At 63.6% G+C, this 15,978-nt stretch overlaps 2 protein-coding genes across 2 annotated transcripts; both read right to left on the reverse strand.

Annotated features, from left to right (window-relative positions):
* Positions 1-2,422: 2,422 nt before the first annotated feature.
* Positions 2,423-7,752, reverse strand: LOC309452745 (Schwann cell myelin protein-like; the record flags this gene model as incomplete). The annotated part of the gene is made up of 4 exons (XM_082077408.1): positions 2,423-2,683; positions 5,465-5,725; positions 6,709-7,005; positions 7,704-7,752. Coding segments are annotated over 4 exons (868 nt in total), but the record flags the coding sequence as incomplete, so codon positions are not given.
* Positions 7,042-11,573, reverse strand: LOC309452746 (Schwann cell myelin protein-like). The gene is made up of 2 exons (XM_082077409.1): positions 11,113-11,573; positions 7,042-9,709 (listed from the first exon to the last, which is right to left on the reverse strand). Exons 1-2 carry the CDS (start codon positions 11,168-11,170, stop codon positions 9,135-9,137), a joined length of 633 nt encoding a protein of 210 aa, XP_081933535.1. The 5' UTR covers positions 11,171-11,573; the 3' UTR covers positions 7,042-9,134.
* Positions 11,574-15,978: the final 4,405 nt, after the last annotated feature.

A 15,978-nucleotide genomic window follows, 5' to 3' on the forward strand; every position in this document is an offset into this window, starting at 1 on the left:
GGTGTCACTTTGGGGGGGACACCCCCAAATGTCACCCCCGTTAGGGTCACTAATAACCCATGACCCCCCCAGATAACCCCTTAGGGACCCCAATAAACCCCTTAGACCCCCTTGGGGACCCCAATACCCCCCCTTAAACACCCCTTAGGGACCCCAATACCCCCTACAGACCCCCTTGGGGACCCCAATACCCCCTTAGAGACCCCATAGACCCCCATAGGGACCCCATAGGGACCCCTTATATCCCCCATAGACCCCCCATAAGGACCCTTAGGGACCCCATAGACCTCCATAGGGACCCCAATACCCCCCTTAAGGACCCAAATACCCCCCTGAGACCCCCCAATATCCCCCATAGACCCCCCACTGCCCCCCATAGACCCCCTTAGGGACCTCGATACCTCCCCTAGATCCCCAATAACCCCCCAGTACCCCCTTAGGGACCCCAATACCCCACTTAGGGACTCCATAGACCCCCATAGGGACCCCATAGACCCCCTTAGGGACCCAAATGCCCCCCTTAGACCCCCTTAGGGACCCTGTAGCCCCCCCCAGACCCACATAGGGACCCCATAGACCCCCATAGACCCCCTTAGGGACCCCATAGACCCCCTTAGGGACCCCATAGACCCCCTTAGACCCCCTTAGGGCACCTTAGGGACCCCAATACCCCCCACAGACCCCCTTATATGCCACATAGACCCCCCATAGGGACCCTTAGGGACCCCAATACCCCCCTTAAGGACCCAAATGCCCCCCTTGGACCCCCTTAGGGACCCCAATACCCCCCCTTAGGGACTCCATAGACCCCCATAGGAACCCCATAGACCCCCTTAGGGACTCTAATACCCCCCATAGACCCCCTTAGGGACCCCATAGACCCCCATAGGAACCCCAATACCCCCCTTAGGGACCCCAATACCCCCCACAGACCCCCTTATATCCCCCATAGACCCCCCTTAGGGACCCTTAGGAACCCCAATACCCCCCTTAAGGACCCAAATGCCCCCCTTAGACCCCCTTAGGGACCCCAATACCCCCCTTAGGGACCCCAATACCCCCCCTTAGGGACTCCATAGACCCCCATAGGAACCCCATAGACCCCCATAGACCCCCTTAGGGACTCTTAATACCCCCCATAGACCCCCTTAGGGACCCCATAGACCCCCATAGGAACCCCAATACCCCCCTTAAGGACCCCAATGCCCCCCTTTGACCCCCCTTAGGGACCCCAATACCCCCCACAGACCCCCCTTATATCCCCCATAGACCCCCCATAGGGACCCTTAGGGACCCCAATACCCCCCACAGACCCCCTTATATGCCACATAGCCCCCCATAGGGACCCTTAGGGACCCCAATACCCCCCACAGACCCCCTTATATGCCACATAGCCCCCCATAGGGACCCTTAGGGACCCCAATACCCCCCTTAAGGACCCTGTAGACCCCCATAGACCCCCTTAGGGACCCCATAGACTCCCATAGGGACCCCAATACCCCCCTTAAGGACCCCAATTCCCCCCTTAGACCCCCTTAGGGACCCTGTAGACCCCCATAGACCCCCTTAGGGACCCCATGGACCCCCTTAGGGACCCCATAGACCCCCCATAGACCCCCATAGGAACCCCAATGCCCCCCTTAGACCTCCTTAGGGACCCTGTAGACCCCCCACAGACCCCCATAGGGACACCATAGACCCCCATAGGGACCCCATAGACCCCCATAGGGACCCCAATATCCCTCCCTAGACCCCTTAAGGTCCCCCAATACCCCCTTAGAGACCCCATAGACCCCCTTAGGGACCCCAATACCCCCCAATGCCCCCCTTAGACCTTCTTAGGGACCCTGTAGACCCCCATAGACCCCCATAGGGATCCCATAGACCCCCATAGACGCCCATAGGGACCCCATAGCCCCCCCCAGACCCACATAGGGACCCCATAGACCCCCATAGACCCCCTTAGGGACACCATAGACCCCCCATAGACCCCCTTAGGGACCCCAATGCCTCCCCCAGACCCACATAGGGACCCCACAGACCCCCCTAGGGACCCCATAGATCCCCATAGGGACCCCATAGACCCCCATAGGGACCCCATAGGGACCCCAATGCCCCCCTTAGACCCCCTTAGGGATCCTGTAGACCCCCACAGACCCCCATAGGGACCCCATAGACCCCCTTATGGACCCCAATACCCCCCATAGACCCCCATAGGAACCCCAATGCCCCCCTTAGACCCACTTAGGGACCCCATAGACCCCCATAGGGATCCCATAGACTCCCATAGGGACCCCCCAGACCCCCTTAGGGACCCTACAGACCCCCATAGGGACCCCACAGACCCCCTTAGGACCCCCATAGACCCCCCCAGACCCCCATAGGGACCCCACAGACCCCCCATAGGGCCCCCCCGACTCACACTGCACGCTGACATTGAAGACGCGGCTGCTCTGGCCGTGCTGGTTCTCGGCCCGGCACAAATACTCCCCCCCATCCTCAGGCCGGGCCGCCTCCAAGGTCAAGGTCACCTGGGGCTCGTAGACGGCCACGGCCACCAGGCGGCGCCCCCGCGCCAGGGACACGATGGGCAGCGGGTGGGCCGAGGCGCCGCAGGTCAAGGTCAAGGGCTCCCCGGCCACGACCCACAGGGTCCCGTTCAGAGTGGGGGGGCGGGGGGCATCTGGGGGGGGAGGGGAGAGGGTCAGGGGGGACCCAGGAGTTCGGGAGTTAATGGTTTAGGGGGGGGGATACCCAGGAGTTCGGGGGGACCCAGGAGTTCGGGAGGGACCCAGGAGTTCGGGGGTCACATGGGTTTGGGGGGGACCCAGGAGTTCAGGAGGGACCCAGGAGTTCGGGAGGGACCCAGGAGTTCGGGGGTAACATGGGTTTGGGGGACCCAGGAGTTTGGGAACTAATATTTTAGGGGGGACCCAGGAGTTCGGAGGGACCCAGGAGTTCGGGAGGGGACCCAGGAGTGCCCCAAGAAACGATCCCTGAATAAAGGGACCCAGGAGTACCCTCTGGACAAGGGACCCAGGCATGCCCCAAAAGGGACCCAGGCATGCCCCAAGAAGGGAACCCAGGAGTGCTCACTAGAGAAGGGACCTAGGAGTGCCCCAAGAGAGGAACCCAGGCATAACCCAAGAAGGGACCCAGGAGTGCCCCCTAGAGAAGGGACCCAGGCGTGCCCCAAGAAGGGACCCAGGAGTGCCCCAAAAGGGACCCAGGAGTGCCCCAAAGGGGATTCTCCCAACAACCGGCCCCAGGAGTATCCCCAGCCAAGGGACCCAGGCATGCCCCAAAAGGGACGCAGGAGTGCCCCAAAAGGGACCCAGGAGTGCTCACTAGAGAAGGGACCCAGGAGTGCCCCAAGAAGTGATCCCCCAACAACCAGCCCCAGGAGCACCCCCCAGCCAAGGGACCCAGGCATGCCCCAAAAGGGACCCAGGAGTGCCCCAAGAGGGGAACCCAGGAGTGCCCCCTGGAGAAGGGACCCAGGAGTGCCCCAAGAAGTGATCCCCCAACAACCAGCCCCAGGAGCACCCCCCAGCCAAGGGACCCAGGCATGCCCCAAAAGGGACCCAGGAGTGCCCCAAGAGGGGAACCCAGGAGTGCCCCCTGGAGAAGGGACCCAGGAGTGCCCCAAGAAGTGATCCCCCAACAACCAGCCCCAGGAGCACCCCCCAGCCAAGGGACCCAGGCATGCCCCAAAAGGGACCCAGGAGTGCCCCAAAAGGGACCCAGGAGTGCTCACTAGAGAAGGGACCCAGGAGTGCCCCAAGAAGTGATCCCCCAACAACCAGCCCCAGGAGCACCCCCAGCCAAGGGACCCAGGCATGCCCCAAAAGGGACCCAGGAGTGCCCCAAGAGGGGAACCCAGGAGTGCTCCCTGGAGAAGGGACCCAGGAGTGCCCACTAGAGAAGGGACCCAGGCATGCCCCAAAAGGGACCCAGGAGTGCCCCAAGAAGGGAACCCAGGAGTGCTCACTAGAGAAGGGACCCAGGAGTGCCCCAAGAAGTGATCCCCCAACAACCAGCCCCAGGAGCACCCCCCAGCCAAGGGACCCAGGCATGCCCCAAAAGGGACCCAGGAGTGCCCCAAGAGGGGAACCCAGGAGTGCCCCCTGGAGAAGGGACCCAGGAGTGCCCACTAGAGAAGGGACCCAGGCATGCCCCAAAAGGGACCCAGGAGTGCCCCAAGAAGGGAACCCAGGAGTGCTCACTAGAGAAGGGACCCAGGAGTGCCCAAAGAAGTGATCCCCCAACAACCAGCCCCAGGAGCACCCCCCAGCCAAGGGACCCAGGCATGCCCCAAAAGGGACCCAGGAGTGCCCCAAGAGGGGAACCCAGGAGTGCCCCCTGGAGAAGGGACCCAGGAGTGCCCACTAGAGAAGGGACCCAGGAGTGCCCCAAGAAGGGACCCAGGAGTGCCCCAAGAAGGGAACCCAGGAGTGCCCCCCGGCCAAGGGACCCAGGCATGCCCCAAAAGGGACCCAGGAGTGCCTCAAAAGGGACCCAGGAGTGCCCCAAAGGGGATTCTCCCAACAACCGGCCCCAGGAGTATCCCCAGCCAAGGGACCCAGGCATGCCCCAAAAGGGACCCAGGAGTGCCCCAAGAGGGGAACCCAGGAGTGCCCCCTGGAAAAGGGACCCAGGAGTGCCCACTAGAGAAGGGACCCAGGCATGCCCCAAAAGGGACCCAGGAGTGCCCCAAGAAGGGAACCCAGGAGTGCTCACTAGAGAAGGGACCCAGGAGTGCCCCAAGAAGTGATCCCCCAACAACCAGCCCCAGGAGCACCCCCCAGCCAAGGGACCCAGGCATGCCCCAAAAGGGACCCAGGAGTGCCCCAAGAAGGGAACCCAGGAGTGCCCCCTGGAGAAGGGACCCAGGAGTGCCCACTAGAGAAGGGACCCAGGCATGCCCCAAAAGGGACCCAGGAGTGCCCCAAGAAGGGAACCCAGGAGTGGTCACTAGAGAAGGGACCCAGGCATGCCCCAAAAGGGACCCAGGAGTGCCTCAAAAGGGACCCAGGAGTGCCCCAAAGGGGATTCTCCCAACAACCGGCCCCAGGAGTATCCCCAGCCAAGGGACCCAGGCATGCCCCAAAAGGGACCCAGGAGTGCCCCAAAAGGGACCCAGGAGTGCTCACTAGAGAAGGGACCCAGGAGTGCCCCAAGAAGTGATCCCCCAACAACCAGCCCCAGGAGCACCCCCAGCCAAGGGACCCAGGCATGCCCCAAAAGGGACCCAGGAGTGCCCCAAGAGGGGAACCCAGGAGTGCCCCCTGGAGAAGGGACCCAGGAGTGCCCACTAGAGAAGGGACCCAGGCATGCCCCAAAAGGGACCCAGGAGTGCCCCAAGAAGGGAACCCAGGAGTGGTCACTAGAGAAGGGACCCAGGCATGCCCATAAAGGGACCCAGGCATGCCCCCCGCCCCCCCCGCCCCCCGTGGGTGCTCACAGGCCACGTGCAGCTCGACGCTGCGGTTGTGGCGGCCGTGCCGGTTCTCGGCCACGCAGCTGTAGGTGCCGGCGTCGTCCGGTCGCACCCGCGGCAGCAGCAGCCGCAGCGCGGCCGCCGATGGCTCCTCCTGCAGCACCGCGGGGCCGCGGAACCACGAGAGCAGGGGGGGCGGCCGCCCCTCGGCCTCGCAGCTCAGAGCCACCGCGGAGCCCTCCAGCACCTCCCCCGGCCCCGAGATGGACACGACCTGCGGCTCGTCTGCGGGGGGGAGGGACCCAGGAGTTCGGGGGGGGGACCCAGGAGTTTGGGGGTGTGGGGGTTGGGGGGGATGAGGGAGGTTGGGGACCCAGGAGTTCAGGAGGGACCCAGGAGTTCGGGAGGGGACCCAGGAGTTCGGGAGGGGACCCAGGAGTTCGGGAGGGACCCAGGAGTACCCCAAGGGACCCAGGAGTTCGGGAGGGACCCAGGAGTTCGGGGAGGGACCCAGGAGTTCGGGGGTGTAAGGGTTGGGGGGGGGGATGCGGGAGGTTGGGGACCCAGGAGTTCAGGGGTTTAGGGGTTGGGGGGACCCAGGAGTTCGGGAGGGACCCAGGAGTTCAGGGGTGTGGGGGTTGGGGGGGACCCAGGAGTTCGGGGGTGTAGGGGTTGGGAGGGGGGGATGCGGGAGGTTGGGGACCCAGGAGTTCGGGGGTTTAGGGGTTGGGGGGACCCAGGAGTTCGGGGGGACCCAGGAGTTCGGGGGGGACCCAGGAGTTCGGGGGGGTGGGGGTTGGGGGGGATGATGGAGGTTGGGGGGACCCAGGAGTTCGGGAGGGACCCAGGAGTTCGGGGGTGTAGGGGTTGGGAGGGGGGGATGCGGGAGGTTGGGGACCCAGGAGTTCGGGGATATAGGGGTTGGGAGGACCCAGGAGTTCGGGAGTGACACAGATGTCTGAGAGGGGACCCAGGAGTTCGGGGAGGGACCCAGGAGTCCGGGGAAGAACGAAAGTTCCGGGCGGAACCAAAGTTCGGGGTCGCGGGGGCAGGGGGGGGAGGTTTAGAGATGGCACCGAGGCGCCTGGGGGACCGGAAGTGATGTTGCACCGAGGCAAATGGGGGGGAAACGGCCGGTTCGAGGCTCCCAGTTGGGTTTTTGGGGTTGAGGGAACATGGGAGTTCAGGGGACCCAGGAGTTCGGGAGGGACCCAGGAGTTCGGGAGGGACCCAGGCGTTCGGGAGGGACCCAGGCGTTCCCCGCTCACACTGCACGTCCAGCGTGACATTTGCCGCCCAATCCAAGGTCCCGTTGTCGGCCGTGACGCGGCACGTGACCAGCGCCCCCCCGTGGCGGCGGCGCGGCCGGAAGCGCAGGGCGCTCCACACGGTGGCCGCTCCGTCCTCGTCTCGTCGCCTCTGGCGGGCGGAACCTTCCAGCAGCTCCTCGGCCCCTTCCCAGCTGAGCCGCGGGCGCCACTCGGGGCAGTTATCGGGGACACGGCACTGGAGTTCCGCCTCGGTTCCCGCCACCAGCTCCGGGGGGACGGAGAGGGCGGGGCCATCTGGGGGGCGGGGAGAGGGGGGGGGGGGGTGAGGGACCCAGGAGTGCCCCAAGGGACCCAAATAGGGGACCCAGGAGGGACCCAGGAGTGCCCCAAGGGACCCAGGAGTGCCCCAGGGACGCCATTCCCATAGGGACCCAGGAGTTCGGGAGGGACCCAGGCGTCCGGGAGCCCCAAAATTGGACCCAGGCGTCCGGGACACCCTCCCGAAAATGGACCCAGGCGTCCGGGTGACTTCCCAACCCCCGTAAAAAGGGACCCAGGTGTCCGGGACCCCATCCTGAAAAGGGACCCAGGCGTCCGGGTGACTCCCCAACCCCCATCAAAAGGGACCCAGGCGTCCGGGAGCCCCAAAATTGGACCCAGGCATCCGGGACCACATCCCAAAAAGGGACCCAGGCGTCCGGGTGACTCCCAACCCCCATAAAAAGGGACCCAGGCGTCCGGGAGCCCCAAAATTGGACCCAGGCGTCCGGGACCACATCCCAAAAAGGGACCCAGGCGTCCGGGAGCACTAAACCAAAAGGGACCCAGGCGTCCGGGAGCCCCAAAATTGGACCCAGGCGTCCGGGACACCCTCCTAAAAAGGGACCCAGGCGTCCGGGAGCACTAAACCAAAAGGGACCCAGGCGTCCGGGTGACTCCCCACCCCCATTAAAAGGGACCCAGGCGTCCGGGAGCCCACAATGAAAATGGACCCAGGCGTCCGGGAGCCTCAAAAGTGGACCCAGCTGTCCGGGAGCCCATCCTGAAAAGGGACCCAGGCGTCCGGGACACCCTCCTGAACTCCCTAAAAAGGGACCCAGGCGTCCGGGTGACTCCCCACCCCCATTAAAAGGGACCCAGGCATCCGGGAGCCCTTCTAACCCTCATAAGAAGGGACCCAGGCGTCCGGGAGCCCATCCCGAAAAGGGACCCAGGCGTCCGGGTGACTCCCCAACCCCCATCAAAAGGGACCCAGGCGTCCGGGAGCCCCCAAAATTGGACCCAGGCGTCCGGGAGCCCACAATGAAAATGGACCCAGGCGTCCGGGTGACTCCCCAACCCCCATCCAAAGGGACCCAGGCGTCCGGGACACCCTCCCGAACTCCCTAAAAAAGGACCCAGGCGTCCGGGAGCACTAAACCAAAAGGGACCCAGGCGTCCGGGTGACTTCCCAACCCCCATAAAAAGGGACCCAGGTGTCCGGGAGCCCCAAAATTGGACCCAGGCATCCGGGACCACATCCCAAAAAGGGACCCAGGCGTCCGGGTGACTCCCCACCCCCATTAAAAGGGACCCAGGCGTCCGGGAGCCCCAAAATTGGACCCAGGCGTCCGGGAGCCCATCCTGAAAAGGGACCCAGGCATCCGGGAGCACTAAACCAAAAGGGACCCAGGCGTCCGGGTGACTTCCCAACCCCCGTAAAAAGGGACCCAGGCGTCCGGGAGCCCCAAAATTGGACCCAGGCATCCGGGACCCCATCCTGAAAAGGGACCCAGGCATCCGGGTGACTCCCCACCCCCATTAAAAGGGACCCAGGCGTCCGGGAGCCCACAATGAAAATGGACCCAGGCGTCCGGGAGCCCCAAAAGTGGACCCAGCTGTCCGGGAGCCCATCCTGAAAAGGGACCCAGGCGTCCGGGACACCCTCCTGAACTCCCTAAAAAGGGACCCAGGCGTCCGGGTGACTCCCCACCCCCATTAAAAGGGACCCAGGCATCCGGGTGCCCTTCTAACCCTCATAAGAAGGGACCCAGGCGTCCGGGACCCCATCCCGAAAAGGGACCCAGGCGTCCGGGCGACTCCCCAACCCCCATCAAAAGGGACCCAGGCGTCCGGGTGCCCTTCTAACCCTCATAAGAAGGGACCCAGGCGTCCAGGACACCCTCCCGAACTCCCTAAAAAGGGACCCAGGCGTCCGGGACTCTCCCCCCAACTCCCATAAAAATGGACCCAGGCGTCCGGGCGACTCCCCACCCCCCATCCAAAGGGACCCAGGCGTCCGGGTGACTCCCCACCCCCCATCCAAAGGGACCCAGGCGTCCGGGCGACTCCCCAACCCCCATCAAAAGGGACCCAGGCGTCCGGGTGCCCTTCTAACCCTCATAAGAAGGGACCCAGGCGTCCAGGACACCCTCCCGAACTCCCTAAAAAGGGACCCAGGCGTCCGGGACTCTCCCCCCAACTCCCATAAAAATGGACCCAGGCGTCCGGGCGACTCCCCACCCCCCATCCAAAGGGACCCAGGCGTCCGGGTGACTCCCCACCCCCCATCCAAAGGGACCCAGGCGTCCGGGTGACTCCCCACCCCCCATCCAAAGGGACCCAGGCGTCCGGGCCCCCCCAAACTCACCCCAGACCTCCAGCTCGGTGTGTTCGGAGAAGCTGAACTGGTTGTAACCCCCCAAATCCCCCCGGAAATAATATTTGCCGGCCAATTCGGGGCCGAGCGGCCGCAGCTCCAGGGAACAGTCGCCCAGCGCCGGGTCCCCCGAGAGTTTCGCGCGCCCCGAAAAGGCCTCGTGCACCCGGCCCCCCCGCGAGCGCGCCACCACCGGGGGGTAGTTTTTGGGGTACGGGCTCCCGAAGAACCAGAGGCCGTGGATGCTGGGGGGGCGAAGCTCCTCGGGGAAGGAGAAACGGCAGCGGATGGAGACGCAGGAGCCCGAGAGGCCGGAGATGGACGGGGGGAGCCAGGCGGCCCAGGAGCCCCCCAAGGAGCCTGGATGGGGGAGAATGGGGGGCTATGGGGGGCTATGGGGGCTTAGAATGGGGTTTGGGGGTCTATGGGGTCTTATAATGGGGTTTGGGGGGTCTAATAATGGGGTTGGGGAGGTCTATGGGGTCCAATAATGGGGTTTGGGGGGTCTATGGGGTCTTATTATGGGGTCTTAGAATGGGGATATGGGGGTCCATGGGGTCTCATAATGGGGTTCTGGGGGTCTATGGGGTCTCATAATGGGGTTTGGGGGTCTATGGGGTCTCATAATGGGGATATGGGGGTCTATGGGGTCTCATAATGGGGTTCTGGGGGTCTATGGGGTCTCATAATGGGGTTTGGGGGTCTATGGGGTCTCACAATGGGGATATGGGGGTCTATGGGGAGATGGACGGGGGGAGCCAGGCGGCCCAGGAGCCCCCCAAGGAGCCTGGATGGGGATAATGGGGTGACAATGGGGGGCTATGGGGGCTTAGAATGGGGTTTGGGGGTCACTGGGGTCTTATAATGGGGTCTATAGGGTCTTATGATGGGGTTCTAGGGGTCTATGGGGTCTTATAATGGGGTTTGGGGGGTCTATGGGGTCTTATAGTGGGGTTTGGGGGGTCTATGGGGTCTTATAATGGGGTTGGGGGGTCTATGGGGTCTCATAATGGGGTTTGGGGGGTCTATGGGGTCTCATAATGGGGATATGGGGGTCTATGGGGTCTTATAGTGGGGTTTGGGGGTCTATGGGGTCTCATAATGGGGATATGGGGGTCTATGGGGTCTTATAGTGGGGTTCTGGGGGTCTATGGGGTCTCATAATGGGGATATGGGGGTCTATGGGGTCTTATAGTGGGGTTTGGGGGTCTATGGGGTCTCATAATGGGGATATGGGGGTCTATGGGGTCTTATAGTGGGGTTCTGGGGGTCTATGGGGTCTCATAATGGGGATATGGGGGTCTATGGGGTCTTATAGTGGGGTTTGGGGGTCTATGGGGTCTTATAGTGGGGTTTGGGGGTCTATGGGGTCTCATAATGGGGATATGGGGGTCTATGGGGTCTATCAATGGGGTTTGGGGGTCTATGGGGTCTCATAATGGGGTTTTGGGGGGTCTATGGGGCCCAGTACAGCCCAGTATAACCCAGCTCCCTCCCAGTCCCTCCCAGTCCATCCCAGTCCATCCCAGTCCCTCCCAGTCCATCCCAGTTCATCCCAGTCCCTCCCAGTCCCATCCCAGTTCCATCCCAGTCCCTCCCAGTCCCTCCCAGTCTCTCCCAGTCCCTCCCAGTCCATCCCAGTCCCTCCCAGTCCCTCCCAGTCTCTCCCAGTCCCCCCCAGTCCCTCCCAGTCCCTCCCAGTCTCTCCCAGTCCCTCCCAGTCCATCCCAGTCCCTCCCAGTCCATCCCAGTCCCCCCAGTACCTGGGGGCAGCGTCACCAGCAGCACCAAACTGGGGAGGGCGGCGACCAGTGGGGCCATAGCGGGACTGGGGGGACACCAGGGACACCAGTGTCACCAGTATGACACCAGTGACCCCTCCCAGTGTCACCAGTGTGACACCAGTATGACACCAGTGTGACACCAGTGTGACACCAGTGTGACACCAGTATGACACCAGTGTGACACCAGTGTGACACCAGTGACCCCTCCCAGTATCACCAGTGTGACACCAGTGTCACCAGTATGACACCAGTATCACCAGTATGACACCAGTATGACACCAGTATCACCCGTGACCCCTCCCAGTGTCACCAGTGTGACACCAGTGTCACCAGTATGACACCAGTATCACCCGTGACCCCTCCCAGTGTCACCAGTGTGACACCAGTGTCACCAGTATCACCAGTATGACACCAGTATGACACCAGTGACCCCTCCCAGTGTCACCAGTATGACACCAGTATCACCAGTATGACACCAGTGTCACCAGTATGACACCAGTGACCCCTCCCAGTATCACCAGTGTGACACCAGTGTCACCAGTATGACACCAGTATCACCAGTATGACACCAGTGACCCCTCCCAGTGTCACCAGTATGACACCAGTGTCACCAGTATGACACCAGTATGACACCAGTATGACACCAGTGACCCCTCCCAGTATCACCAGTGTGACACCAGTGTCACCAGTATGACACCAGTGTCACCAGTATGACACCAGTGACCCCTCCCAGTGTCACCAGTGTGACACCAGTGTCACCAGTATGACACCAGTATGACACCAGTATGACACCAGTGACCCCTCCCAGTATCACCAGTATGACACCAGTGTCACCAGTATGACACCAGTATGACACCAGTATGACACCAGTGACCCCTCCCAGTATCACCAGTATGACACCAGTGACCCCTCCCAGTATCACCAGTATGACACCAGTGTCACCAGTGACACCAGTGTGACACCAGTATGACACCAGTATGACACCAGTGACCCCTCCCAGTATCACCAGTATGACACCAGTATCACCAGTGACACCAGTGTGACACCAGTATGACACCAGTATGACACCAGTGACCCCTCCCAGTATCACCAGTATGACACCAGTGTCACCAGTATGACACCAGTGACACCAGTATGACACCAGTATGACACCAGTGACCCCTCCCAGTGTCACCAGTGTGACACCAGTGTCACCAGTATGACACCAGTATGACACCAGTGACCCCTCCCAGTATCACCAGTGTGACACCAGTGTCACCAGTATGACACCAGTGACCCCTCCCAGTGTCACCAGTGTGACACCAGTATCACCAGTATGACACCAGTGTGACACCAGTGTCACCAGTATGACACCAGTATGACACCAGTGACCCCTCCCCGTATCACCAGTGTGACACCAGTGTCACCAGTATGACACCAGTGACCCCTCCCAGTGTCACCAGTATGACACCAGTATCACCAGTGACCCCTCCCAGTATCACCAGTGTGACACCAGTATGACACCAGTGACCCCTCCCAGTGTCACCAGTATGACACCAGTATGACACCAGTGACCCCTCCCAGTGTCACCAGTATGACACCAGTATCACCAGTATGACACCAGTATCACCAGTGACCCCTCCCAGTATCACCAGTGTGACACCAGTGTCACCAGTATGACACCAGTGACACCAGTATCACCAGTGACCCCTCCCAGTATCACCAGTGTGACACCAGTGTCACCAGTGACCCCTCCCAGTATAACCAGTGTCCCCATTGTCCCCTCCCAGTGTCCCCAATGTCCCCAGTGTCCCCTCCCAGTATAACCAGTGTCCCCAGTGTCCCCTCCCAGTATAACCAGTGTCCCCAGTGTCCCCTCCCAGTGTCCCCAATGTCCCCAATGTCCCCTCCCAGTATAACCAGTGTCCCCAGTGTCCCCAATGTCCACTCCCAGTGTCCCCAATGTCCCCAGTGTCCCCAATGTCCCCAGTGTCCCCTCCCAGTGTCCCCAGTGTCCCCTCCCAGTATAACCAGTGTCCCCATTGTCCCTTCCCAGTATAACCAGTGTCCCCATTGTCCCTTCCCAGTGTCCCCCAGTGTCCCCATTGTCCCCGCCCAGTCTCCCCAGTACATCCCAGTGTCACTGTCCCCATTGTCCCAACGGGCCCCATTGTCCCCTGTCCCCCCCCCCCATCACTGTCCCCCATTGTCCCCATTGTCCCCAGTGCCTGACGGTCCCAGGCGGTGACAAGTGACACCAGCCCCAGCGGCCCCGCCCCCCCGGACGCCTGGGTCCCTCCCGGACGCCTGGGTCCCTTCCCGGACGCCTGGGTCCCCTCCCGAACTCCTGGGTCCCCCCCGAACTCCTGGGTCCCTGGGGCACTCCTGGGTCCCTTCCCAGACGCCTGGGTTCCCCCCTGAACTCCTGGTCTCTGGGGCACTCCTGGGTCCCTCCTGGACGCCTGGGTCCCTCGGGCACTCCTGGGTCCCTGGGGCACTCCTGGGTCCCCCTCCCCGGACTCCTGGGTCCCTCCCGAGCGCCTGGGTCCCCCCCGAACTCCTGGGTCCTTGGGGCACTCCTGGGTCCCCCCCCGAACTCCTGGGTCCCTCCCCGAACTCCTGGGTCCTTGGGGCACTCCTGGGTCCCCCCCCGAACTCCTGGGTCCCCGGGGCACTCCTGGGTCCCCCCCCGAACTCCTGGGTCCCTGGGGCACTCCTGGGTCCCTCCCCGAACTCCTGGGTCCCCCCCCGAACTCCTGGGTCCCTGGGGCACTCCTGGGTCCCTCCCCGAACTCCTGGGTCCCCGGGGCACTCCTGGGTCCTTGGGGCACTCCTGGGTCCCCCCCCGAACTCCTGGGTCCCCTCCCCGAACTCCTGGGTCCCCGGGGCACTCCTGGGTCCCCCCCCGAACTCCTGGGTCCCCGGGGCACTCCTGGGTCCCTCCCCGAACTCCTGGGTCCCTTGGGGCACTCCTGGGTCCCCCCCCACGCTGCCATCGGACACATTCCTGACGCGCCGGTGTCACCCCCACGGTCCCCAGGGGACAAAGGGACCCTCTGTGTGTCCCCCACCCCCGGACGCCTGGGTCCCTGGGGCACTCCTGGGTCCCTCCCGAACTCCTGGGTCCCTCCCGGACGCCTGGGTCCCTGTGGAGCCTGGTGGTGCCACCAAAGCCACAAGGGGACATTTGTCCCCAAGACACAGTGACGTCACCTCCCCCCCCCCCACAAGGGGAAGGGGGGGGGGACACCCGGACACCTGGGTCCCCCCGGATGCCTGAGGGACCCAGGCATCCGGGGGGACCCAGGAGTGCCCCAGGGACCCAGGTGTCCGGGGGGACCCAGGAGTTCTGAGGGACCCAGGCGTCCGGGAGGGACCCAGGCGTCCGGGAAGGGACCCAGGAGTTCTGAGGGACCCAGGAGTCCGGTAGGGGACCCAGGCGTCCGGGGGGGACCTGGTGTCCAGGAAGGGACCCAGGCGTCCGGGGGGGACCCAGGAGTTCTGAGGGACCCAGGCGTCCGGGGGACCCCCATCTCCATCCCCCTACTCACCAGTATAAGGTGGGTGCCCCAAGGAGGGACCCAGGCGTCCGGGGAAGGGACCCAGGCGTCCGAGTGTGAGGGTGGGGGGGGGAAAAGGCCGGGATTATGTACTTGGGGGGGAGGGGGGGGGGGGGCAGGGCCACCCGGACGCCTGGGTCCCGCCCGGACGCCTGGGTCCCCCCCACTCCCCGGACGCCTGGGTCCTTGGGAGACACAATGGGCTCTAATGGCACCATGTGGCCCGGACGCCTGGGTCCCTCCCGAACGCCTGGGTCCCTCCCCGAACGCCTGGGTCCCTCCTGAACTCTTGGGTGCCCCCCGAACTCCTGGGTCCCTCCCGAACGCCTGGGTCCCCTCTTGGACTCCTGGGTCCCTCCCGAACTCCTGGGTCCCTCCCGAACTCCTGGGTCCCTCCCCGAACTCCTGGGTCCCCCCACCACCCTTGGGCTCAACTGGCGTCAAGTGGGACCCCGAACACCTGGGTCCTTAAGCCCCAACAGATGCCGCACCGGGGGGGGGGGGGAACAGCAAAACGCGCCCCCTCCCTCACAACCCCTCCCCCCCTCTGTTCTCCAGGGGGGTCAATGGGGTCAATAGGTTCTCAACGACCATAAAAACCCCAGCGCGATTTGAACCCGATTTCGCCGGTTTTTCCCCCAAAATCCCTCCCCGTCCCCCCCCGGCGCCGCCGCGATGGTTCCGCCCGCACCTGCCCGCGGGGGGCGTGGCTGAGCGGGCGAGGGGGCGGGGCCGCCGCCGTGCAGGTGAATGGGAGGGGGCGTGGTTAGAGGCGGAAGTGGGCGGGGCCAGGGCCCCACACCTGCCATGGCCGCGGTGGCCGCGCTGCTGGCGCTGCTGGGTGCGCCCGGGGTTCATTAAGGCGTTAATTAGGGGGTTAATTAAGGGGTTGGGGCGTTAATTAAGGGGCTGGGGGGGTTAATTAAGAAGTTGGGGGGTTAATTATGGGGGTAATTGGGGGGTTGGGGGTAATCAAGGGGGAATTAAAGGGGTTTGATGGGGGTGAGAGGGTAATTAAGGGGGTGATTAACGGGCTTGCGGTAATTACGGGGGGTAAATAGGGGACCCAGGAGTTCGGGAGGGACCCAGGAGTGCCCCAAGGGACCCAGGCGTTCGGGAGGGACCCAGGAGTGCCCCAAGGGACCCAGGAGTGCCCGAGGGGACCCAGGAATGCCCCAAGAGACCCAGGAGGGACCCAGGAATGCCCCAGGGGACCCAGGAGTTCGGGAGGGACCCAGGAGTGCCCCAAGGGACCCAGGCGTCCGGGGGGACCCAGGAGTTCGGGAGGGACCCAGGAGTTCGGGAG

Source organism: Streptopelia decaocto (genome assembly GCF_964273445.1).
Source record: "Streptopelia decaocto genome assembly, contig: HAP1_SCAFFOLD_2085, whole genome shotgun sequence".
Lineage (NCBI taxonomy): Eukaryota > Metazoa > Chordata > Aves > Columbiformes > Columbidae > Streptopelia > Streptopelia decaocto.